The following is a 25,136-nucleotide window of genomic DNA, read 5'->3' as shown; positions in this document are numbered from 1 at the left end:
GCCCAGGGCAAGAACCGTGCCAGCCTGAGAGCACCAGAAGACAAGAAAAACATGTGCCTGCACAGACCCTGTCATCAGCATGTCTGTGCTTTGTGCTGACAGACACACACGCACAGACCCACGAGGGCTTGCACAGGAAGATGCTCCCACCGACAGATCTCTCAAGCACAGGCCTATGGAAAGCAACAAATCCTGGCTGCTCCCAGCCTCAACCCTTCAGCAAGGCAGAGCTCTCCTCAGGGGAGGCAGCTAAGGGGGGGGCAGCAGAATTCTTCTCAACTGCTCCATTCAGACCCTCTGCTCCTCACCGCTTCCAGCATGATCCTCCCCACATCACTCCTCCTCTTGCCCTGGAGCTCCGCAGGGCTGCAGGACAAGGCGACAACTCACACGAACCAAATTTGTGTGCAGAACTGCAGATACTTCAATTGCTCTCCTCAATCTAATGCTATTTGCTACAGGAACAGAACTTCAAGTCACCAATTTCTTAGGCTATCAAAGCTCACGCTTGGAACTCTAAATGTACTGAGCGCTTATGAAATACTGTCTGCTTCACTGTATGATGTTTTATTAAGCTATACCAACTAACTCAGAAAGGATCACACATTTTATTTTAAACCTGAATTCACTTTCTTCAGAAATGAGTTAGAAACTTTTTCACGTATGCATGGACTTTCACTTGAACATCTGACAGACAGCTGTATTTCAAGTGACTGCTGGAATACTTCTGAGTTTTGGCACTGAATACCCACTGCCTAAGGTTACCAGAGTATGCACAGCAATGTTGAATTTCCTTAGCATTCCATTTTCTTTCCAGTCTTACAGATGACAGGGCTTCTCATGAAATGCTAGCCACCTTAACTCAATCGCGTGAGTTCATTTCAGCTGTTGAGGCACATCTTTCTTATAAAAGTTTTACATACTGTAATAATAAACTAAAAGTATAAGATACTACACTCTTTGCAGACACAGTTACTGTAGTAATTAAACAAATATTTATAGCAAATACAAATCAAATACATGTATGACAATTTATTGAACCACCATTCATATAAAGCATTTCAATCCAAAATGGTCAGAAACAATCTTAAATATCTGCATAAGAATTTACAAACATTAGTAAAGATATAACACAGACTATAGCTTTCTAAGTTTTCAAGTGTAAGTTCTGGTAGATATCCATGTTTAAATAAAATGGACAATACCAGTAGAGATGCATACCTCTATCGTCTTTATTTATAAAGAAGTGACAACACTAGAAAACACATTGATCGCCAGTGCTCTGAACAGTGAAGGTGGGATCTAAAAAACTCTGATTAAACTAAACAACCTTAGGTCTTTATCAAGTTGCATATCTGCCGGGAATGCTGAAATGCAAGAGTTTACGCCTGCAGTATTCTATAATGGAACAGCCACATAATATCAAATATAATCTCCAATTTCCAAACCAGTACATAAAAAAGTCACCACTAACACTAAGTATCAGAAGACCACTGCAAGTTCTTATTGCTTTTTGAGTTGAATAATCTTCAAATAAACCAAACCCCAAACAATCTCTATCTTGCTCATCCTCCTGTTCATTCATTAACACTGGAAGCAATCAGTTATTATATGATGCGGCAACAGAGGCATTTAAAAAAACCCAAACAAAACCTATTTAAGTATACGGACATCCCCACCCTCCCTGCCCACCCTCACCCTGAAACCCACTATAACCACTTAGTGCCAGTAGAGGAGCAAAACTCGATAGACAAAACCAGAAATCTGACTACAGTGATAAGGAAACAAAGGGAGATACAGCTTCCTTAAGTATTCAAAATCTGATGTCTTTCAAAACAAGGGAAGTTGCTTTAAATGTATCTAATCTTCACACATGCTGAGTAGTTCTCAAGTCCACTGAGTTCCACTGTGCAGCAGTTAATTTTGAATTCAACAATGCTTCAAAGAATACAGTAATATTCAACACGCTTTTTACTAAGGAGAGGAAAAACCCAAATGCATGTTGATGTTGTTCTTGACAGTTCAGCATTTCTGCAGCAATTCCATTTGTCTCTTGCAGTATGAAAGTTCTAACACCATCAGTCTTCAGAGTCATCCTCAGAAGCTGTTGGAACAACACAGTATAATCAGGTCTGCAAAATTAAGGCACTTCAAGATGAGTAGTAGAAATAAAAGTGATTTTGTAATATTTAATATTACAAACCTTGTGTAGTTACAGAGCTTAATTTTTAATGCATCTCATGTCTGAAAAATACAGCATTTTCAAGTCAAAATTTGACATTACAAGATGCAATGTCCTCCTGCTGTTCTTCCTCACAATAAAAGGAAGAAAAGTTAATTACGCCAGAGATTCAACTTTTATGTAGTTTTTACAGTGGCTAATTCCAACAGTAGTCAGAGGAGAATACATTCAATCCATGACAGCAGCACGTAAGGAAAAGAAACGACTCACAAAGTTAACAATTTGGAAACTAAAGTATCTAGAAAGGTTCAGCAGTCTAAACAAACAGAAAGACTCTTAGAAAAGTTTTTTTTATATGTATGTTGCTTAACGCAGTTAAGTCAGGCCTACTTGGAAGCAGCTTGTCTCTCTGTACCCATTCTTTCAGCATATGCAAAATGAACATAAAGCCCACATATGCATAGGATTTTGTTGTTGCAAGGTAAATTAAGAGACAAATACACACTTGTCAACTATGATAAAAAAAGTCAGTATGTACATCTACAATAGGTTAATAAAGTGGTATCTTGTCCGTAACAGGAATTTCATCTGTCCTCTTAAGCAAACTCTGCCGTCAAAGAAGTATTTACACTCATGCAACTTGTTCCATCTCTCAACACCAAATGAAGCAAGGTCTGTCTCCTTACTTCTCCAGTTTTTAAAAGATATATAACTAAGGTAGAATCAATAATGAATCTAAGTATTCCTCACCTGCAAGTTAGATAAAACCTGAACCAAATACAGATTACATTATGGTGTAAAACGGCACTAAGATTTTCACTCTAATAAGAATACACATAACTTAAGAATAATTTGTGAACTCAAGTCTACCCTTGTCCATTCTGAATGTAGAAATCATCGATTGCTCCTTGAACTAGAACTTACATCACCCCCCCCAATTCCTTATTGTACCCCAAATATGTCCTATGCACTGAAAATTCATACACAAACTTTGAATGCTGACATTCACATGCCCACTGGGAAAAAGAGAAAAAAAAAAAAGGCAGATCTACTACCCTTCTCTGCCTATTCATCATGCCCAGAAATAACACTCAAATTCAGGATACATCTATCAAAAGTCAGCATACAGTTTTGAATGTAAGCAGACTGAAAAAGCCATTAGGTGAAAAGCAGGCTAGTCTTTTGTGAAAATTGTCAAATGTTACATTTCATTCCTGAAGCAGATAGAACTGATCAAGGAATACACACAACCAGAGTGTGCGTGGATAGAGAAAAATGAAAGGGGAGTAGATGGAAAAAAAGAAGAGTGGGGGGGAAGGCAAAAAAAAAAAAAAAACAAACAAACAGAAGAGGGAGAAGAGGAAGTGGCAAGGAAAGTATGGGAACTGAAGTACAGTGAAATTCAACTTTAAATGTTTCTTTTCCACTAGGATTCATGTACGAGGCTAGAATCTGAAGGTCACCACCAATTCCATAACTAGTAGTAGAATTACAACCATCAAACTGTAACTAGTGAGGAATCTTGTTATCACTTGCAGAAAACACTTATGTAGTCTAAATAACTGTGCTGTTGGGAAATTAATCATGGAGAATTAAAACCAGTTCTCCCTTGGAATAATTCTACTGATAATGGAAAAAGCACTGTTGGGTAAAGTAAAATTTTAAGTAATTAAGTTTAGTATTAGGAATCTTGGCAAGGAGGATTGTACTCATTTAACTTTCGAGTTGATCTAATGGGAGGGAAGGGGAAGAGGGGAAGCACCTACTTTCAATATCTTCCATATGTGCCTGAAGAGTTCTTGCAAGGTTAATAAACTAGAAACAAGGCAGAGAGAAAGTAGTTTAAAAGTTGCAAAGTTATCTGCAGAAATTTGCAACAAGTTAGCAAAGTTTTCTTGACTTTTTCCATCCCAAAGCTTCATCCCAGATGTCGGTTATCCTAACCCATTTGCCCACCTTACAGAAGTCAATGCAAAATTTAATACAAATCCCCATGTTAGACTTCAAATTGCTATTGCACAGTTATTTCAGCTTCCACTCTCTATGTCAAATGTTTCTGGTAGCAGTCTGTGGCATCATCTTCATGTTCTACTGTCTGTAAAACACATTGATTTTGCAAGTAGCACACACAAACAAGTGCCAGTTTTATGAAAACTGTTGCTATAAATTGTAATGCAGATAATCTGTAAGGACTACATTATTTGGATCCCTTTCATTTACTTCACTTGACAAAACAGAGCCCTCTGAACGAGGTTAATGAAAAAATGCATAAATACACTTAAGATTTTAACTGTAAATAAAAAGTTTAAGAGCAGGATTACTATTAGGCACATGGATTCAGAACCAAAAATCCCTAAGAATACAAGTTCCTTAGGCAACTTTGAAAGTCTCAGACAGGTGTTTTTCTCTGGTTCAGTGACAGTCCAAGTACTGAGACACAGCAAATAAAACAGAAATTTAACGCTACAGTTTCCATACAGTTGTATGCTTGGTATCAATCACACAGTGCTCTCACGAGTTTAAAATGTAGTGTCACACAACTGTGTAATGCTGCCTCTGATGAGAAAACAGTAAACACACCTTACTTCTGCAATACACTCAAACTAATAACCTGTACTGGAAGCTGGCTACTATTCAGTTACATGATTTTTATTTCTCTACACTTGCAACAGAGAAAACTGGACATTTCATTTGTGCATCATGGAATACAAGCTATGCATTAAATGTGCACTGAAAAGAGGACCACTGTTCTAATATAGTAAGAGATTAGAGCACAGTCCTGCCTCTACCCCTAAGGCCTAGTACCTTCTAGCAACCATTCCAATAACCATTAGACAAGCTTAATATTGACAATTCCTTGTATATAATTAAAAAAAAAAAAAAGAGCAGCTTTTCAAAAGCTCAGTTGACAAAGAGCACTAATTCATTATCTAGTATAAAACGAGCATGTAGAATAAAGGATTTCTGAATAAGTCACTATGCAGAAATAAAACTTTGCATGATGATCTCTTACTGGTCAAATGTGTACTTACTGCATTTCTGAGCCAAGCAATTTAAGTGACGGGAATCAAGTCAAATGCAACTAAGAGTTTTGACTAATGCCAGAAAATCATACTATAGCTAGTCAGTGTCCAAACGTAATATTCAAGTACATATTTAGGCACAACCCTGCAGACAAGCACTGCAAGGTCTACACCTCTGCAATGTAGAGCGGCATAATAAGAACAATTAATCGAATAAAACAATCCAACTCTCTCAACTGCATGTTTTGTACAGAGGGAGGTTAACCTTCCAGTTTCGCATAAATTTACAATAATCATGACAGTACACATGTAAAGCAATGAATTACTAAGAACCTTGACAAAAATAATTTTGCAACACAGTAGCTCCAATAAAGTAGTACATTCAGTTTCAAATTAAACATGGTGTCACTGCCTTGGCAAACCCAGACCATTTTAGACCTAAATTTGCTAAATAAACATGCTTCTTGCTTATGTAGCTCGTAGGTCACTCAAGTTCCAAGTAGTCTGCATGAGCAATTCCTGCCATAAAATCACTGCATACTTACTCTGACACGTGTGCTGGCCTCACTTGCAGTTCCTAGCATATCAGAAAAGCGCTGCTCACATAAGTGTAACAACACTACAAGGTAGAGACCGGAGCTGATAAATTCATAGTCTGCCTTAAAGGAGGTTAAAAGAAATATTCAGAATGTCAGTGATGCATCTGCATATACAATTAAAGAAGTAGTACAAGAATTAAATTTTACTGGAAATATTACATATTTGATCTCTAGTTGTTCCAAGAGAATTAGGGAAATGTAATACTAAAAAATTTTAAATACCGAAAAGCTATTTATACTTCTGGTTCTTTCCACCCTCCCCAGAGCTAACACGTTATCCTTGAAGATAAATAGAAGTTCTACAAACAAAATTTCTGTCAGCATGGTTAGTTCACAGGAAGGAATCTGAGTATTGTACTGCCGGGGAAAATAAAAACAAAGTTCACTAGTTTCTCTTCAGTGGTCCCAGTGCTTTATAGAAAGTTTAAAAAAAAGAAAGGGAAATGTAAGAACTGTCTGATGTTACAAATATTTTGAGATATTTTCTCCTGCTAAGCTAAACTTTCAAAATGCTACTGCTGAAGTGTTCGTTTAGAGCCAATTCTTTAGGAGAAAGTTTCAAAGCTCTTATTTCTATCGAAGTACGGTGACAGCAACCAACAATCAGTAGTGCTAAAACGTAAGACGATGGCACTCGAGACAGACTTTTCAGAGTCTGGCCCAAGTGACAGGAACTAGAGTACTAGGGTAGGAGTTTACTCTGAATAGTAAGAAAATTAGAGGTTGATGTTTGGCTCCCAAACTGGTGTCACTTTGTATTCACTTTCAACTTCTGACCTAGGCAAATTTCAATTGTCTTTCTATGTTCACAGAATAAGGAAAACCCTCTGAATAAAGTTGATTAAAATAACACCAGCTTTTTTATTATTTATTCATTTTTAGATATGACACAACCCAGTAGTTCTAAAATAATGTATTGCATGTAACACTAATAGGCTTTTACTTATTTTTGATTTAGTAAAGACTTGAAGGAGCAATGGGAAGCTGTTAGAAAAGAGTTATTCTATCACTCTAATGACACAAAAGAAGTTTCTAATGGTAGAACAACCACTTTTTTTGTGTTAAAAAACAGCTAAAAGCAAAGACCATTCATGACTTAATCTGAAATTCAATCCAATCATACTAATACTCCTACTATACATCTGTGGCAGAGACATGGGACTGCAAAGCTAGATGACAGATCTGCAACTAAGGAAAAATTAAGAGATGTATTACACTTACTGAAAGCTCAGCTATAGGAAGCACAGCAGAAAGATAGAACTTGTTTGAATATTGAGCAGAAAAATTAGTTCCATGTTGACATTAGTTTATGTGCTTAACAGTTCTTCTGAAAAGAAGATGCATTTTCCTTCTCTAAAGGAGAGCGCCCTGCCAGCACTAAACCAACACTTACCAAATTAGGCAAAATATACTAACTTGTTCATTTGCATGTGCCCTATAGAGTTCATGAATGTCAAAGTCTTCCAGATTCAGATGCAACTTCTCCTTGCACAGCTCACAAGTTGTTACTGCTTCCAAAGAAGAACCTGGTGGGGAAAGGCAGAGGCAAGTCAGTGTCAAATTGCAACAACAACATCGAACACAATTATACAAGCATTGGAAAGTCTAACTAATTCTTGGCTTTATTTTGCAGTGGAAAGTTAGAAGAAAAGAAAGCCTCTAATACAAATGTAGTGACTACCTGCTACGCTCACAATTTAAATGCTATAGAACATTTATTCTCTATCCAACTCCATCTATTTTGCCTCTCATTCATTCTGGACACCATATGCCTGTTACTGAAGTCTGGCATAAAATCACTGCTTGGGCTGTTTGAATTCTACAGTGTAATCCAAATTCATATAAAAGTAGTAATAAATATACTGGAATAGCTTGAAGTTATTGCCAGAGTAATATTTTGTCTTACAGTACCAGGTTTAAAACAAGCTGCTCCATAAGCAAGTTTATGGTGGATTTATGTTTTATATAGTTAAATACTGAAAATTAATTTCTGCTAGGGACTGGGGCTTCTAATACATCCCTACTCTGATGTGGCTCCTCTGATACTGAGTAAAAAAGTAAACAGATACTAGCCCCTTCCTTTGATAAAAAGTATTCTACAATCTTCGTGCCTTCTACAAAGCCACCTATTTTTAAGCCTTAAAAACACTACAGAAAATTGACCAGTTTATGAAAAATTAATCACAAAACCATTTGTACAGTATGCTACTTCTGAAGCATTTCTTTAGAAAAATTTTGTATGCACTTTGAAGTAATTTTTTGAACAAAAAGTTTTAAGTGTCCTGAACAGAAATTAGATCTTAAAGAGATTTAAGTATAGTTAAAAAAGAAAAATATTTTTGTATTTTCAATTTCCTACCACGCTGCTACAGTCAGCCTGGCTATAGATCTCTTATAAACTAGAACCACATGCACAAGGAAGGGTGGGGAACAAACTCAAAGTGGTAGAGTAGGTCTAAAGCTACACTTCAGCAGTGTTACATTTTATCTATTATCTCAGCAGACAATCCCAAAAACGTAATTCCTTGAATGATAAATACAGTTCTTGGAACTACTTACATAAGAAGCTGCACAGACACACAATAAACCTGCAAGTGTCACACTGCTGTTTGTCCCCAGCTGCTTGTTTTTCAAATAAATACCATAGTATTTGTAAGAGTACTCCTCCTGTTAAGCCTCCCAATATAACTGGAAGTCTACGTCGGTCTCGAGTCTGCTTTACCTGAATTAATCTTGGACTGCAGCCATTTTTTCATGCACTCCTGGTGAACATACTGCAGACTTCCAGTGCATTTGCATGGCTCTATCAAAAGGTTGTCAGAACTCGCAGAAGACATCTGACAGATTCTGCATAAGTCACCCTCTTCATCTTCAGAATCTTCTAAAAGCAGGCTGCACAGAAAGGAGTATCAACAAACACTGACACATTTCAGGTAAGACTTTTTATAAAGACAATTCCATTTGAACTGTTCTCAAACCTGTAAGGATTAAAATAAGTTTGTTTCTCTGAAGTTTCCTTTTAGCATCATGGTTACATAAAAACCTCATGTTAAGTCAGGTACATCTTAGTATCTCAAAAGAACATACTAATTTACCTCTCTTTAATTTTCTGGAGTCTTTCTGGATCTCTTGAAGGTGGTATTTTCGATTTGCCACTTTCTTGACCATCAGACTGATTCCAGCCAGAGGGAATAATATCTACAGTTATCATAAGATTGTCAGACAGACTGCTTCCTAATGTTGGAGGCACTGCAAAGCGAAAGAGAGAACCAGGCAGAATTCCAGAACTTCTCCTACTGTGGGCTGAATCTGGTGGGGAGGCAGTAGCTGTAGGAATACCAGATACTGCAGGTGTTGGTGGTCTGCTAACAGAAGCCCGAGGAGGGCTATCTGATGCTTCAAGAGAAGTCTCCTCACCTGACTCTCTTCTTCTGAAGACATGTTGTGATCTAGCAGTTGTATCAGAGGTAGAGATCCTTGCGGATTCATCTCTTCCTTCTCTTCTTCTTCTGGAAAAGAGAGGCGTGCATCTGTTCCTCAAAGATGATGACAACCAGGATCCTGTGCTCCTACTTTCAGATTCTGGTCTGTAACTTTCTCCATCCGAATCAGAATTATGATTTTGGGAAACTCCTGATAAACCCCATCTTCGTCTAAGAAAACTAAAGCCCTGAGAAGCTTCAGATGTCTGAAGTCCTGGAACTTCTGGAGTTGCAGCTCCATTACTGCTTGACAGAGTAGAAGCTTGAAGTCTTGGGAGTACTGTTGACTCTTCAGAGCCTAATGATCTTGTATGCAAAGAGTCTTGGCTAGACCTTCGAGAGAAAAATGTAGATGACATACTAGATGCTAAACGAGACAGCAGCTGTCTGGTTGTACGCCTCCCTTCACTGTCAGCTGCAGGCTCATTCAATGACCTCTGAGAAGACAAAACCCTTTCAGAACCACTTGAAGGAGTTTCATCTCTAATGGCAGTAAGAGAAAATGCTGGCTGTGTGCTCCTCTGGGGAGATTCCAATTCACTTCTCCTTTGTCTTGAAGAATAGCTGGATCTTGAAGAGCTCACGTTAGAGTCTCTGTTGAAAAAAGATGGCTGATGATCAGAAGGCAACTGGCGGTTCATGGATGCATTCAGCCTCAAAGTGCTTAATGAGTTCTCTTTTGGTCTTGCTCCCTCTGCATATGAAGAGGCGGGCCTGTCTTGAAGATCTGTTGCAGAAAAGCAGAGGAAAGTACTATGACAGGATGTGCTGTAGTTGTTATTTTCCAGATAACTAACTAAAGTGTAAAGGCAGAAGTTCATGATTTCATTATCTTTAATGAAAATTGTTTCAGATTTGGCAGTTAGATCCCAGTACAATACTAAGTTTAAACTTAATCACCAGAACTCTAAAGTTAAACTGAAACCTAGACTGGCTTCAGTCTCATAAATCCATTTGGAATGTAACACCTCCAAAAGTACAGTTCCCATCTATTACAACAAGCTACTATTATTCTTCTCATAAGAACATCAAGAGCTGCAGTTACACACACTGCTGAAAGGTAGAGTAAGATTACTAACTCTGGGTAACAGAAATTAAATAGTATATAAATGTGTATCTTATTACTGTAATGTTTTAAACCAAGAATTCAAAAATAAAAAGAATACCCTAGAAATACTACTGTTCCACTGCTTCAGCCCAAAAGGCTTATTTAGCTATTGTTCCTGCCAAAGTAAGAGCAACAACTAATCTACTTCACGTGTTCAACTATGCAACTGGTTTAAGCATGATCAGACTCAACCATTTCGGTTTAGTGATCTCATCTGTTCTCCCTATTACCTTGACTACCTACAGTAAATTAGATAACTAGCATCACACTTATATCCTCCCTGCTTTTTAAGTGTACATTTGATCACTCCATGCTTCCTTCCCAGTGGCCTGCAAGTTTAGGGAGGCGGTTCTTTCTCTCTCCTGCTGAGACAGCTGTAAAAAGCTACAACACTGTGAATAGAAAGTGAAAATCACAGTGCAGAAGTCTGTACTAGTCCTAGCAGTTACCATGGAACAAACCTCTCGTTTCCTGTAAAGTATGCATTTATTCATTTTTATTTTCAGTGGTCTAGCAGTTTTCCTTAATAACCACTCCAGAACCCAAATGGAAAGAGAACAATACAATATGGGCACCTCCTTGAAAACCCTTTCCTGAGTGAAATTAACATTATTTTTGTTCCCATACCTAAATACAAATAGATCTTAACAAGAAAAGAGGCTTACTGACTACTCACACAGTCACAGTGGCAGACACCAATACCATTTTCTTACAACTGAATGCATCTACAAGTTACACCATTCATACATCCATTGATGGTTTAGCTATTGCATGGCAAGTGGCCAACCAACTTTATTTAAAAGGATACCTTAAAATCAAATACATATGTTGGCTTTCTGTTTTGAAGAAAATACTAAAAGAACACATGAAGAAACTAACAGACATGCAACCTATGGGTTTACAAGCTTTCAGCTGTACAATACATACATGTTGAAGATGAAAAGTCACTATTTCTGTAGCTGTGATCCATCAGGTTATTAACAGACAGATCTGTTCTTCTTTCTAACTCTGTTCGCTCTCTCACCAGCTCAGTTCCAAGCGAGCCAAGCATCACTGATGAAGATCTAGGGATCCTACTGTACCTCCAAGGGGAATCTAGGAACAAAAGGTAAATAAATCTCTAGTTTTTGTAGTAATTTTAAAATCCATTAAAGCTGGTGTTCATGCATGCATTCTGGTTATAGCACATCAAGGGTGAGTTTAACAATACCAGTAAGCTGATGAAGTAGCCACCTGCCAACATAAAGCTAAGAATAAGCACCACTCTGCTGATGCTGGCACTTATTTACTCTTGCCATGAGTTAGTTCCGAAAGCTAAACTGGAAAAAAGTAATAATACTTTTGTGAAGAGTCAGACCCATTAACACTCACTCATACAGAACAGGATAAGGAAGCATCTTGCTTCCTAATGGTAGCTAGTTATTAAATAAGCTTCACAACATAGCAAAAACAGCAGCTTGAGACTTAGTAAATGCTGCCATTCTAATGATGCCTCTTAAATATTCCTAAAATTCATTTTCCAGAAAGACAGTTAAAGCTTAAATGTAGCTTAGACACAACTTTAAGAACAATGACTAATAATACTGTTCTTGGTCATACTACAGAGCAAAACAATTCAGTTTAAAAAGGGATCTTGTTTTTTTGCTAACAGCTTCAACAACTAGAGGAAACTTCAGCTGTGAACAAAAAAAAGAAGTGTTCTTCAATGGCTCTGAAAAATCCACCTTGATTTTGTTTTACTGCTAACTTAGAAATCCAAATTTAAGCATTCATTGGTCAGCAGTGTAATGACTAACCAATCTAGAAATGAAAAGACAGACAGTCCTATAACATGAGAAGTGTTAAAGGTGGTCATTTTATTAACAAAGAGCAAGAAAGCATCAACAAGACCAGGCTTTGAGCAAGAATTTATTAACTTTTCTTTGAATGGCTATGTGGTTCCATAGGCAGATATAAGAAGTACACTGATGTACACTCACAAGGGTAATCTGAATGGTTCTAATGGTCTGTTTCAAAACAATACAAAACTATTTTCAATAAAAGTTTTTGACCATTATTTCCTGACCTTTAGACTTCTGTCAGCATACTGCTTAACTGACATTTATCCAAGTGTCACATATTTATTAACAGCTTTAATGAAAATCTCCATTCTTCCTGAAAGAGCTCCTAGTAGAGAATGTTTCTTTTTTGCCTGGTCTATAGAATGAGTTTAGGCCTTGCTAAGAACTCTTTCTTCACAGAGCTGTAACAACAGTGCTCTAACCAGCCATGACACTGCACTTCTTGGAACACAATGCTAAGTAACATGAAGATTTCCTTTCTCCTATCCCTGGTGCACACAGGCTCACAAACACAATTTGACTCATGAAATAACAGCAGCTGCACTCATCCTTTCCTTGTAATCTTAACCAATTAAGACATATCCAAGCCATGAAGTTGAGCGTTACTGTAAATGCAACAGGTATAGGTTGGGTTTTCAAAAGACCATGTTAACAGCATTCTCAGTACTTTGGACACTGCTATCAGTGTGAACATACTCTTCTGTTAGGCATAGGTTTTAAATATTTTACAATAATAAAAGCATATTTCAAAACATGTGTTTTAAAACTTGATAAAACCTGATCTTACTACTCTGACAATTTTCATGTAACTCACCTCTATCTCACCTGAAAAGGCAGTCAAGCCATTACTTCTCACAGAAGAGGTAGATGTACAAGATAGCTTAGGTCTCTTTGAATCACTATCTCGCTGCTGGCTATGCAGTCTTGAATATGCTCCCTGAGTTCTCTCAGACTCACCATAACACCCAGATGTAAAATGAGAAGAAGACGATGTAGACTGAAATAACATTAGAAGAAAATATGACACCATATTTCAGATATAAGTATTCTGAACAAAAGTGTACATAAAGACTCACAAAAATTGTAAAGAATAACTTTAAGATGCAAAACCTTTTTATTTAAGAATAGAATGTGCTTGTGCTCTTGATCAGTATGCCCATGTTTACTCAAGATAATTCTACCAACAAAAGCTGGTTTCTGTTACAATCACCATTATTTTTCCTTTATACATATGTGTGGCTTACAGGGGAAAAGAGTTATTCCTGACTTGCAAAATGTTATAAATATGATCAAATATGGCTTTACAGATCTCCAAGGAAACCTAATTTTTCTGTCCAGAAATGGCCCAAACTAATCAGCTTCATTTTTACTAATCCAGCTTACTTTTTACCAATCTAAAAATATACTTAGTTAAGAAGTTAGCTCCAGCTTCTAGTAAGCTGTTTAGACCAGATATATTTTGATTACAATAAAGTGCAACTCTAAGAGTTCAGAGTAAAGAATAAGTACAGGTTTTGGAAATTAGTAAAAAAAAAAAATATGGAATAGCCTATGAAGTTGTTAGTCTGGTTACTTGCAGATAAGGCATTAATTTTCTATTTGAAATCTTCTGATTTAATTTTTTGATACAAAAATCTTGAGCTCAATCAAAAGACCAACTGAGCTGTCTGTCCCCCTAGAAAATATCTACAACCAAGATCCTATAAGGATCAACCAAATTCAAGTAGATGTTAAAGTTGTTTTGTTACATTTTTTACTAAGCTTATGCCCCTACTTTTCACTCTTTAAGAAGTATCTAAGTATTTCTCTTACCCCATCATAAAAGTCAGATGGGAAGACACAGAAACTAACATGACAAAAAGCCAGGTTAATTTCCCTCATGAGTCATCTGCTTAACATGTAACTTAACTTTTAATCATTTGCTATCTGATAAGAGGAAGTTTCAGAGTGTCTTCTGCAACGTTCACTTGCATTTGAGCTTAAGAGAAAAAATAACAGGAAAAAAATGTATAATTTTGAAAATTCTACAGCCCAACTTAACTAGGTATGTAGGCCACTTACAACCACAGACTCCATTTGCATTTCAACTATACATCGAGACACCTACCATGACTTCCCCTGAAGGCCAGCAACTCCACTCAAGTTTCTCTCTCCCCACACCACTTAGCACAAATACCCAAACATCTTTCAGTTTGAAAGTGCACAGAATTTTCACTTGTTCATCAAGCATCTACACAGCTTGCTGCTTTCCCCATTGTAATATTTCAACTGCAATTTAAAGTGTTTCCCTCCAACTTAACTTACTAAGATCTACTTATCTAGAACCATTACAGGGAGCCCCTTGTAGCAGCTTTTCAGACTGGGAAGGCTCAAGTAAAATCCTGATTAAAAAACCCATAAAGTATTACACATTAACATTTCTCACCAATCTGCTTCTGCTTCCCAGAAATCTTCCAGAATGTGGATGATCAAGTGTCCCTGAGTAGCGAGTTGGAGAGGATGTCGTAAGCTTCCAAGGAGTTTCATGGGTGTCTCTTTCTCCAATTCCCCAGTCTCTACTGGAACTAGTCAATACACTGGATTCCTGAAGAACAACATGCTTATCATACACATCCTGCAACTCAAAATTAACTCAGTATCTGATCTGAATATTGAAAATGCAGGGAAGTGGCAGTACTAACAAATCCAGAAACCCTTCATCAGAAACTTCAAGGGATACCCAAGAAGAAAGGAAACAGGCTTAAGAGAAAAGCAGTGACAAAAGGAAAAAATTTTTAGATTACTTTCTAGGAATTATCAGTTCCTTTATCTGTCCTCTTGTTTGACTGTGGAAAATAAAAAGTTGCAATGCAGGCTTTTGATGTATTACACTAACTTAAGATACTCCAGCAACAGGGCAGAATTAAGGACATCACTTTCAAATGATAAGAAAAACCCCCCACACAGAAAAAGTCTCCACATCAAAGAAAATGCCACAGCAAAAGTGGCTTTTTGGTCACTGAAGCCATCTGTCTTATCCCGGTCAACAGTTTTAATACAGCAAAAAGTAGGTATAAAAAGTGGGGGAAAAGAAGAAAAATGAAGAAAAATCATGTTTTGGGCCTACTAACAGATAATTATTTTTACGTAAGGAGCATAATCTGTCTTAGTAAAATAAATGAGACAACTGTGATGGTTTGACTCTGGCTAAATGCCAGGTATCCACCAAGTCACTCTATCACTTCCTCCCCCTTTTCCCCTTGTTTCTCAACAGGGCAAAGAGGGAAACGAAAGTAAGATAAACCAACCCTTGTGGGTAAAACAAAAGCAGTTTCAATATAAGCAAAACAAAGCAAAGGTCCACACGCAGAAGCAAAAGAAAACAGATTTATTCTCTACTTCCCATGAAGAGGCTATGTCGGGCCTTCTCAGGAAGCAGGGCTCCGATACGCGTAGTGGTTGCCTCGGAGGACCAAGGGTGACCCCCTCCCCCTCCCCCTTCCTCCTTGCTCCCAGCTTTATACTGAGCAGACATCATATGGTCTGGAATATCCCTTTGGTCGGTTCGGGTCAGCTGTCCTGGTTGTGTCCCCTCCCAAGATCTTGCCCACCCTGTCCCACTGGGGGAAATGCTGGAAAAAACCTTGGTGCTGTGTGAGCACTGCTCAGCAGCAGCCACCACATCAGGGTGCTATCAACACCCTGCCAGCTCCCAGCATGAACCACAGCACCGTGAAGGCTGCTACAGGGGAAACCAATTCCAGGTCAGCCAGACCCAGTACAACAACAAATGTAAACTATGTCATCAACTTATTATTCCTTAAAAAAAACCACAACATGCTACTGCAAATTACACAGTATCTTCTCCAAGTCTTAAACACTTCCCTTCTACCACTGGTTAAGTTTTTACGTCTCTTCAGTCTATCCTAATAATCCATCATCATGCTATTGGTAGGGAAGGCTTGCAAATTAGCTATTATTACTTCCAATTGCATTTCATGAAAGCAGCAAAAATACATTTCCATTTGCCACTACAAAATTGAATCTTTTGTGTCTCTAAGTTTCTTATAAATCACCAACACCAAAGGCCACCATAAACCAGTCAACACCACTGTGTACAAAATCACTTTGGGCTTAAAAAATAAGGTAAGTAGTTTTAGTAGCTTATTTCAGACACAGTGTAAAAATACTGAATCCACAGTTTGATATGCATTAACAAACTATGACTGGCAAAACAGTCCTGCAAATAGATGTTGTTAGCTGCATTGCCTCAGAACAAAGTGCTCAAATTATCTGAGGTCTGATGTCTACAGGGCAATGACTGTAACTGTTCTTTCGGTGTTTTCTCTTCCAAGATACTCAGGAGCTCTAATCTTTACCTTTGCTACACAAGCAAGTTTCTAATAATGAAACTGGGTACCATTTAACATACAAATCTGTCTATCTTTAAGAGAACCTAAGGGATCAGGTCCTACACTATTAGTTTCACTGAATTTCGATGAATAGATGATAATTAAAACATTGCCATTTAACTTGCTCCACCAGAGTAATCAGTGAAATTAGTAAAATTAATAGAAATGACAGAAGTCAAACCATTTTATTACAGCTAAGCAGAGTTTCTATAAGCTATTAATACAACTACAGTAGTTTGTCACTATTTCTTAAAAGTTGTGGTATTAGGATTTAAAAAGCTGAAGAAATATTCATGCTCATCATTCTCAGAAGCTAAATTAAACCTGAAAACAAAGTATCAGCAGGTAAACTTACTCAAAGTCTCAGTAGGATTCATCAGGTTTCTAAATTATTTCATGTATGGATAACCTCCCCTTGGGCACAAGACTACAAAACTTTAAGATGAAAGTAAAGCTCTCTGAAAAAGTTCTTATATTAAGCCATACCTGCAGACTTAACTGGTCTTGAAATACTTGCCTTTCCTTTTTTCCAGCTGTTAGAGATTCTGAAGATCTGCAAATTTCATCTTACTCTGGGTATATGGATCACCACAGTAAAGACCTTAATCCAGGAACAACACACACTAGCACAGTACTGACAGTTCATGGAACTACATCATCTACCCTTCTAAAGCCAACACAGATTCTGGTAGCTGTGCCATCACGGTGCTATGCTCTGAAAGATGTCCCAAGGCCAAAATCAAAAGAAAACTAGCCACATATTGGGTATCAAAAAACTGACTTTAAGAGAAAGTAGACCATCAGGCATGGTGTCAGGAAAGCTCAACCTAATTGCTGTATCTGAAACTAAAAAACAAAACAAAACACTGTTTGCTTGCTTTCTTCAGCTCAGTTTAAGGATAGTTAATATCCCTTGTCAGAACTTCACAATTAAAGCATTACAAAAGGTATTCTATTTTTCATGTCTATTTTCAGTAGGAGAAAAATGTAACCAGGAAAACGTTGAAAACAATTTCATACATCCCATTTGACCTATCTCTCCATTAAAAAAAAAAAAAACAATCCCAACAAATTGCCACTTCATTTCTCATTAAATGGTTTACAATGTTGCATCGTTAAGCAAAGGAATATTTTTTTCATACCATTACACTAATTTTATTTTTCTAAGTCACTTAGAAACACTATGTCACATACATCAAGATTAGTTTACAATTAACCTGCTTGTTACACCTCCTCGTGTAAGCAGAGGCTACTACCCAGCCTAGTCTCAAAAGTTTATCACATCTAAGAATTCATACCTATATAAAAAAAAGAAAGAAGGGGAAGGACAACAAACCCACCCAAAAGAAACCTTTTTTTTCTTTAGCCCTAGTCGAAACAAAATACTCAAAGTTTGACTGCTCTGCCTCAAAAAGTTTTTGAGTTAAATTATAATCAAGTATGGTCTCTGGCTTCAGAAATTACTTCATATTAAAAAGCCAAGTCTCCAAGTTCTTTCCTCTACACCAAAGCACTACTCAATCATACACCTGTCTCTTCTAAATGACAGATCTTTTAAATGATTTGCAACTGAAGCAGCTTTTAATGTTTTAAGGTAGGCTTCTGAATGGATTAACAAAGCAAAAAGGCCTGCCCATTTCATTCCTATCTGACTGGACTTAATCTTATTTAGACTATTTGTTTCTTCTTGCCCCAGCCACTTGCAATCTTAACCTGCTAGCAATAATGCAATTTGCTCCTACCATATCTAAGTACCTCAAGTTAGTCAAGAGAGAGTGCTTTCTAATGCTTTTATCCCTAAGCACTAGTCTTGTGTGACAACCTCACAGACTACCTTCTAGGAAATGGAGTGTAAAGAAGGGATACAACATCGTCTCTATACAATTATTCTCCCCTGCCTTTTAACTGAAACACATTGTAAAGATCACTCCTCAGACAGAAGCACTGTGCTCAACAGGAAGTAGTCAGAAAGATAATATGCAGTACAGTGAACACACTGTATTTCATGTAATAAATGAAATAATGTAAAGTATATAACTTTCTGGTGTTATAATTCCATAAAAGCACATCTAACTTAACACATCTAACTTCATACCACCAGTTCATCTCAAACTCATATTCTAATCAACAGCTTTCAGTGTGGTATGCAAACTGTGTAGGTCCATAAATCCCTACAAAAGAGTAAGGCTACCTGACTTGCTTTTGCTGAGCAGCCAGCCAGCAAAAAATGTGTAGGAATCCAAAACCAAAAATGACTGAAGACTACCCTTAGACACTCCCTATAGCCTATATGCTAATGACCACATGCACACTAGATATGGCAAAATATAACGCATATACATAGAATTGTGCTAAATATAATTCATGCTCTATTACTTGTAAAACCATTTCTGGAAAAGGCATTATATAATACAGTGTCCCAGAAAGCTTGTCAGCAGGGACCAAACTCATAACCATTTTACGCAAAAATATGACAGTTGATCACTGAGTTAAGTTTCTGCAATTTCAAAGATCAAGATGGGCTTAAACATTTCTGGGCACAAAACTGAGATGAGAACTGCTGACAGGAGCAGAAACAAAAGAATAAGATAACTGAGCCAGTCAGCCACCTGTTATTTCCAAGTGCCCCAAAAAAATTTCTGAAGTGGTTTCATCTCTACTTCCCATAACACTCTTCCAAAATGAAAGTACCTGCAGAGTGTGACTTCTTATTCTTGAGCATGGCTCCCTTCCCCTACAACAGCGATTTGGTTAGTGTAAAATGCTGCAGGGGAAATGTCAAATGCATTTACCCCAGTCCTGTCCACTGCACACAAAGCCTGCCTGCACTGACATCCTGACACAGTACAGTGTAAGCCTTAAGGTCCAGTTCTACCTTCACAAAATGCAAAGTAGGTGCTGCAGAGCAGTAGTACAGCCTACTGTCAACTCTTAGAACGTCAACATATTCCTGTACTTTGTGCATCACCCACATATGAAGACTATAATGCCCTACACACCTCAAAACTCAAATGAAAACCTCACTCACCTACCCTCAACAGAAAACCCCATCTGCCAGGGTTTAAGACTGCAGTGATTACTGCTGAAAAGAGATCCATAGCACCAGGATGCCCCTCATTCACCAAACAGCTGATTTTTACAAACAAAAGCAAGTAAAGATGGCAAACCTAGAACTACCAGTTCGCACTGCAGAATACTGTCATTAGCCTGGTAATTAAACCCTTCCACTGCAGAATTAATTTCGGGTTTTGTTCATAAATGCAAGGCCCTGGGTGGGACTTTTCTTCACATTTCTTTTTTTCTTTCCTTTGTGTGTATCTGGGTTTTAGAGTTTCCTTTGGTGTAACACAGGCATTAAATTAATTTACACTTTACAGAAAGAGACAAAACATATTACCTGGTATCCAGGTTCTAATCTCTGTGAAGATTCTCTTGCACTATAGGCACCAGCTAAACTGTTTCCAGTCAATGTTCTAGATCCTAGCGAAGAGCTGGAAGCCTGAACAGATATCCTTCGAGGAATTCTTGAGGGTTTTGACTCCATTCTTTGTATCCTGTACAAAGACACACTGGTTATTTTTTATTGTAGAAGCAAGGACCTACAGACAAAACATGCACTAGTAATTCTGAGTGTATCATAAATATGACTCATACATACAAATATTTACACAGCACTTTGGTCTGACTGTGCATCAGTAAGATGGGGAAATGAGTTCTTATCCTAGTCTTTGTAACACCTTATTTACATTTTCTCCCATTCCATTGTAGAGAACTAGAAACATAGCCCCTTTTGCTATTCTTATTATTATATTACAATATATTCTTGCTATTATATGACATGGGGAACTCCCTTAAGAACTCTGCAGTACTATATTATCACCAAATCAGCCAGGATTCAGGGAAAGAGTCCTCAGATTTCCTATATTCATGTATTACATTTTTGTTAATCAAGTATGTCTCAACACTTGCAGAAATTACACTGACTTACCCTTCAGGGTCAAAACTATGAAACTTCACCTTCCCATGAAAAAAAACCACACTTGCAGTCTACCTGCCTCAAAGAAATATTTAACTTGTCCAAAGATAACTCCCATGAAAATTCATGTATACAGAAGAGGACATGTGGTCTCACAGGTATAAACATAAATCTACCTTTGTGTCACTGAGTTTTTATTTGCTCTTTTGGTATTTCTAGGCATTTCAAAAGAAACATTGGTGCCTTTTCCACTTGAGAAGTGATCCCACAGTCATTCCTGTTCTTGAAAGGATATCTTGGCTTAATGCTGCTCAAAAACTCCAGCCAGGTGGCTAACCCGTTTGCTAGCATTCGCAGATTCTTCGTCCTCAGGATGGTACAGACAGAATCAGACCGCAAAAGGTAGCTCTTAAAAAAATTTAAGAGAACTGCAGTATTCTCAGTGGTGTGGTGCAGGAAGAGTAGCATGATAACTAACAACTCTAAAACAGATGGCCGGGAACTCCACTGGTACAGGGTGATTTGCAGAAGTGGTACAATCTGGTTTATTTAACCATTTTTTATTCTGGCTTAACCTTCTGAGAATGGGAATAAACTACATCAGAAAAAAAAAGTCATCAGTAAAGCACTTTTTTTCCACACATCAGCCATGCCCATCAGTAACACAAGTCTGTGACATGCTGCTGCATCAACCCCAATGTACCTCATGTCTGGCCACAGTTTCGAGTTCACATGCTCTGTACTTTTAATCTTAGCTGAAAGTCACGCTGCATTACCTATTCTCCTGGTAAAAGCTACCTTGTACAGACCTCCACTGACTGAACAGCTGAGGTTACTTTGTTTAATAGAAGGGTTTTTAACCACTGTTCTGGTGTGTTCAGTTGCTAGCTTTACAACACAGGTCACAACACGATGTAGCCTAAATGCTTTATCTTGCAAGTAAGACGACTTTTTTTATTTGGTAAAAAACCCTGCAACATAAAGCATACCAAGTTTAAGTGAATGTTTACTTTCATGTACAAAAGAGCTACTGGGTTGTATTACCAAGAAGCACACCAGCTTCTAAGACCCTGCTTCAGACATTAGCAACCCATTTGCTTCTTCCAGAGATGTCACCAAAATCAGTTCAGGAATCTGAAATTCTCACTGGTCTGATTTAAGATTAGGAACCTGAAATAATGAATTTGTTAAACTTCCCAGATCACATTTAAACTCCTAAGTAAACACTGAGCAACTGTATGCAATTCTCAATGTTGTAAATACATTCATATCAGTAAGAATGCTCTAAGCAATGTTCCAAAGTACAGAACAACACTGTCAACAGTGGAAATTTAATAGAAATTCGGTAAGGACAAATCTAATAATCTAAACTACACCACTTCAAGTGGATCATTTATGCATAAAATGTAGCAATCATATTTCTTCATATTTGTTACATTAGATAAGACACTGTAATGACGGTTAATTTAAGCTTTAGATTAGTCTGCCATAATGTGCACTGCAAGTCTAGTACTTGCCTGAAGCTGCACCGGGTAGGAAAAGTAACTATGCAAACCATGAATCTAATGTCAAAGTAATATAGACTAGGGTGTATGGTAGACTGGACAGCTGTAGGTCTCAATGAGATCTGACATCCAAAGCACTGTTTATCTACATTTTATCCTGATACAAAATATAAGGGACAGACACACAGAATAATGGATCCAATTCTGTACTATTAAGTTACTTGACAAAGAGCGCCAGCATTATCACTTTTGTTATGAATCATTCTGCTTCTAGATCACTTTGCTTCAGACAGGTGTGGAACCAGATGAATTAAATAACAGACAGACTTGTGTACAATATACAGATGTTCTAGAAGAAGGGATGGAAGCTCCTACCAGTAGATATTAATGTCCCCACAAACAAGAGAAGACAACAGAAGCATAAAAAGTTATGAGAACTTCAAGACTAAATTAGAGATCGTCTAGCACTTATAAAATTGCTTATGTACCATACAAAGAACAGACAAAAGAAGATCATTCAAATAGGAAAGGACAGGATAGAATATTATGGCCAGCTATTTCTAGAAGCTGAAATGGAGTCCCAAGATTAGCAAATTGCTTCTACAAACACACATAAAGCACAGGACTAATTTTCTCCTCCAACTGTAACCCCAAGAGGACATTATCAATCAGCTTAATCTTGTAAATTAGCACAGGTTGTGATTTCAACCTGAATATTCCAGGATTATACTACCTATATAGTATTTTCTTTCTCCAAGTAAAGAAATCTTGCAGAAACTATACACAAAAAGGTGCTAAAACAAGATAAAGGCAGCATGTTAGAAAATTCAAAATTTAGTATGTCAGTTTATGCATACATATTATTAATTTATTTAATACAACCATACATTTTTTTCTGTAGTCCTGGCCTCAGTCAGCAAACAAGAAGGATCAGCTATAAAGATGAATCAAGAGTTGTGTAAGAATAGGCATTTGATAAGAGCAACCCTGCCTTGTTTGATGCAGAGGTGGAAAGGTACTGAAAAAAAGGCCTTAGGTTCTAGGCAAAGAACTGCTCAAGGAAACTGGATTTTATCTTTGCCTTTCAACAAAGATTCAGTGACATGAATCCTGTTATTCAGATTCTTTTTTTAAAAAGCACAAGAGCTCTTCAATTTCTGGGCATTCAAAATAAAATCTAGTTGTAATCCAACTAGCAGAAATCATGAAAGCCTCTATCTGCAACTGAAGTCAATAGAGACATGACTTGAATATATCACAGATAAAACTAGATACTAGGCATCCCAACTTTCGTAATCAACACTAATAAGGAGTCTTCTGGGGTTTTGGGGTTTTTTTGTCCAGAGTTCTTTGAAAACCATTTTAAGCACTGTACCTTGAAATCTGGAGAAGCAACTGTCTTCACAGTTGCCTTTAATACACACAATACATACATAAGGCTTACGTTGATCATGGTAACACAATGAGATAGTCAAAGCAAACATGCTAAGCTATCACAGAACACAGCGCAGAACAAGACAGATATCTCACAATAAAAAAAAAGTTATTAAAGCCACAACACTTGTCCGCAAGGGGAATATCGTGGGTTTATAGGATATTTTAAAATGAGAATGGTTCCCTTTTACAGTATCAGCATCTTAAGGGTTTGGGGGGTTTTTGAATGACTGCAAAGACACCCAAATTAAAACCTAGAACATTTTGTTTACAGGAATTCAACAAATCCCAAGTGGTAATTAACATGCTGTAATGAGTTCCATAATGACAAAGCAATCACCTCAATTTACACAGAAGGTAGTGAGGCCAAAAAATACCTAAATGACTTCTCAGAGGAACAAATAATAATGAAAAAAAAATCCAAATTGCATTGCAGTCTGAACTGATTTAAAAGCCTGCTGTTGCCACAAAGGAAAAGAACACCTTACTCAAATACACCTGCTGTGTCCTTCAAGGAGCAACCTCAACAAACACACTATCCTGGCAAAACACTTCTGGCTTTTCCATCATTTTGACACTACTCACACTGGTATCCAACAACAGATAAACGAGAAAGGGAACAGCAGGCTGAAAAGCCCTCTTTCTCATCAAAGCAACATATTTCATCAGCTCATACATGTCACACAGTTTAGCAATCAAAACCTTATGGAGAAATCTGGAAACAACTCTTGTGTCTCCTGAAATACATACGATGTTTTTTTACCAAGTCTCACGCAACAAGTTCTGAAAACAAACTTTAAAGTTGTACCTCAGAAACAAATGACCAACTTGTAACCAGAGGTGGAGATGAACAGCCTATTTTGAGTACACAGATCAAATATCCTGCACTTCTTGCTCTGTCATCCCTCCAACTACATTATAAAAGATCAACCAGACCAACACAGCCACGGATAGAGATAACAAGAGATAAAAAAATCCAAGAGGTGTTTGCAGGAAAGAAGTGAAATCTCAAAGGTAAAAATAACACAAAACAACAGATATTTCAAATAAAAACCTCTCAGTCCTCTCTTCTGTCCTGACCCGCTCTACTGAGAAATGAGGGGCAATCTGAGGTATTCATCCATGCTTTCTATTAACAGCTTAAAGCATTCTTGTACCCTCCATCAGTGAGAAGCACACACTTCACTCCCAGCTCCTAAATTCAAGTTTTTTACCTTAGAACTATACGATAACACTTCTACCTACGGCTTGAGCTTTTATGCCTCCATGTTTTGGTACGGTTTGATACAAAACAGTGCACAAGACTTCCCCTCGAGCCGCTTGTGATCACGTGTCTTCCTCAGTGTTTACTCACAATCGTGTTTTTCTGACAAACAAGATGGAGATCAGGGGCAATTCTCTCAGTCTGCGCAATTCTTTGTTCGGGGTATTTTCTCAACGTTCGGTCAAAGACTGGCAAAAAACTCGCCAGCCTCTCAGGAGCCCCATGAGCATGAACAATACTTACAACCGCCGACCGCCTGCCCACGCCGAGCAGCTGCCGCCGTGACGCGGGGCCGTTCCCCGGCCTGCAGCCCGCAGGCCCCAGAGCGGAC

The 25,136-nt window shown here is 37.7% G+C and overlaps 1 protein-coding gene across 10 annotated transcripts in view; it reads right to left on the bottom strand.

Annotated features, from left to right (window-relative positions):
• Positions 1–1,017: 1,017 nt before the first annotated feature.
• Positions 1,018–25,136, bottom strand: part of MARCH7 (membrane associated ring-CH-type finger 7) — a 25,422-nt gene continuing 1,303 nt past the window's right edge. The window contains exons 1-10 of one of the 10 annotated variants that reach the window (XM_026852224.1): positions 24,896–25,096; positions 20,024–20,225; positions 14,661–14,819; positions 13,061–13,232; positions 11,322–11,489; positions 8,900–10,013; positions 8,527–8,696; positions 7,221–7,330; positions 5,751–5,864; positions 1,018–2,104 (exon numbers count right to left, since the gene is read on the bottom strand). In XM_026852224.1, coding sequence (XP_026708025.1) covers positions 1,868–2,104; positions 5,751–5,864; positions 7,221–7,330; positions 8,527–8,696; positions 8,900–10,013; positions 11,322–11,489; positions 13,061–13,232; positions 14,661–14,819; positions 20,024–20,170 — 2,391 coding nt within the window. In that variant the 5' untranslated portion in view covers positions 20,171–20,225; positions 24,896–25,096 and the 3' untranslated portion in view covers positions 1,018–1,867. Of the gene's footprint in view, positions 3,998–5,750; positions 5,865–7,220; positions 7,331–8,526; positions 8,697–8,899; positions 10,014–11,321; positions 11,490–13,060; positions 13,233–14,660; positions 14,820–20,023; positions 20,227–24,895; positions 25,097–25,136 lie in introns of those variants that run through there. The other 9 variants (XM_026852226.1, XM_026852229.1, XM_026852227.1 and 6 more) reach the window with 9 other exon arrangements.

This window comes from Athene cunicularia (assembly GCF_003259725.1).
Source record: "Athene cunicularia isolate RWA chromosome 7 unlocalized genomic scaffold, athCun1 chr7_part1, whole genome shotgun sequence".
Classification (NCBI taxonomy): domain Eukaryota; kingdom Metazoa; phylum Chordata; class Aves; order Strigiformes; family Strigidae; genus Athene; species Athene cunicularia.
The sequence above is the reverse complement of the archived record's forward strand: the minus strand, read 5'-3'. Positions and strand labels throughout refer to the sequence as shown.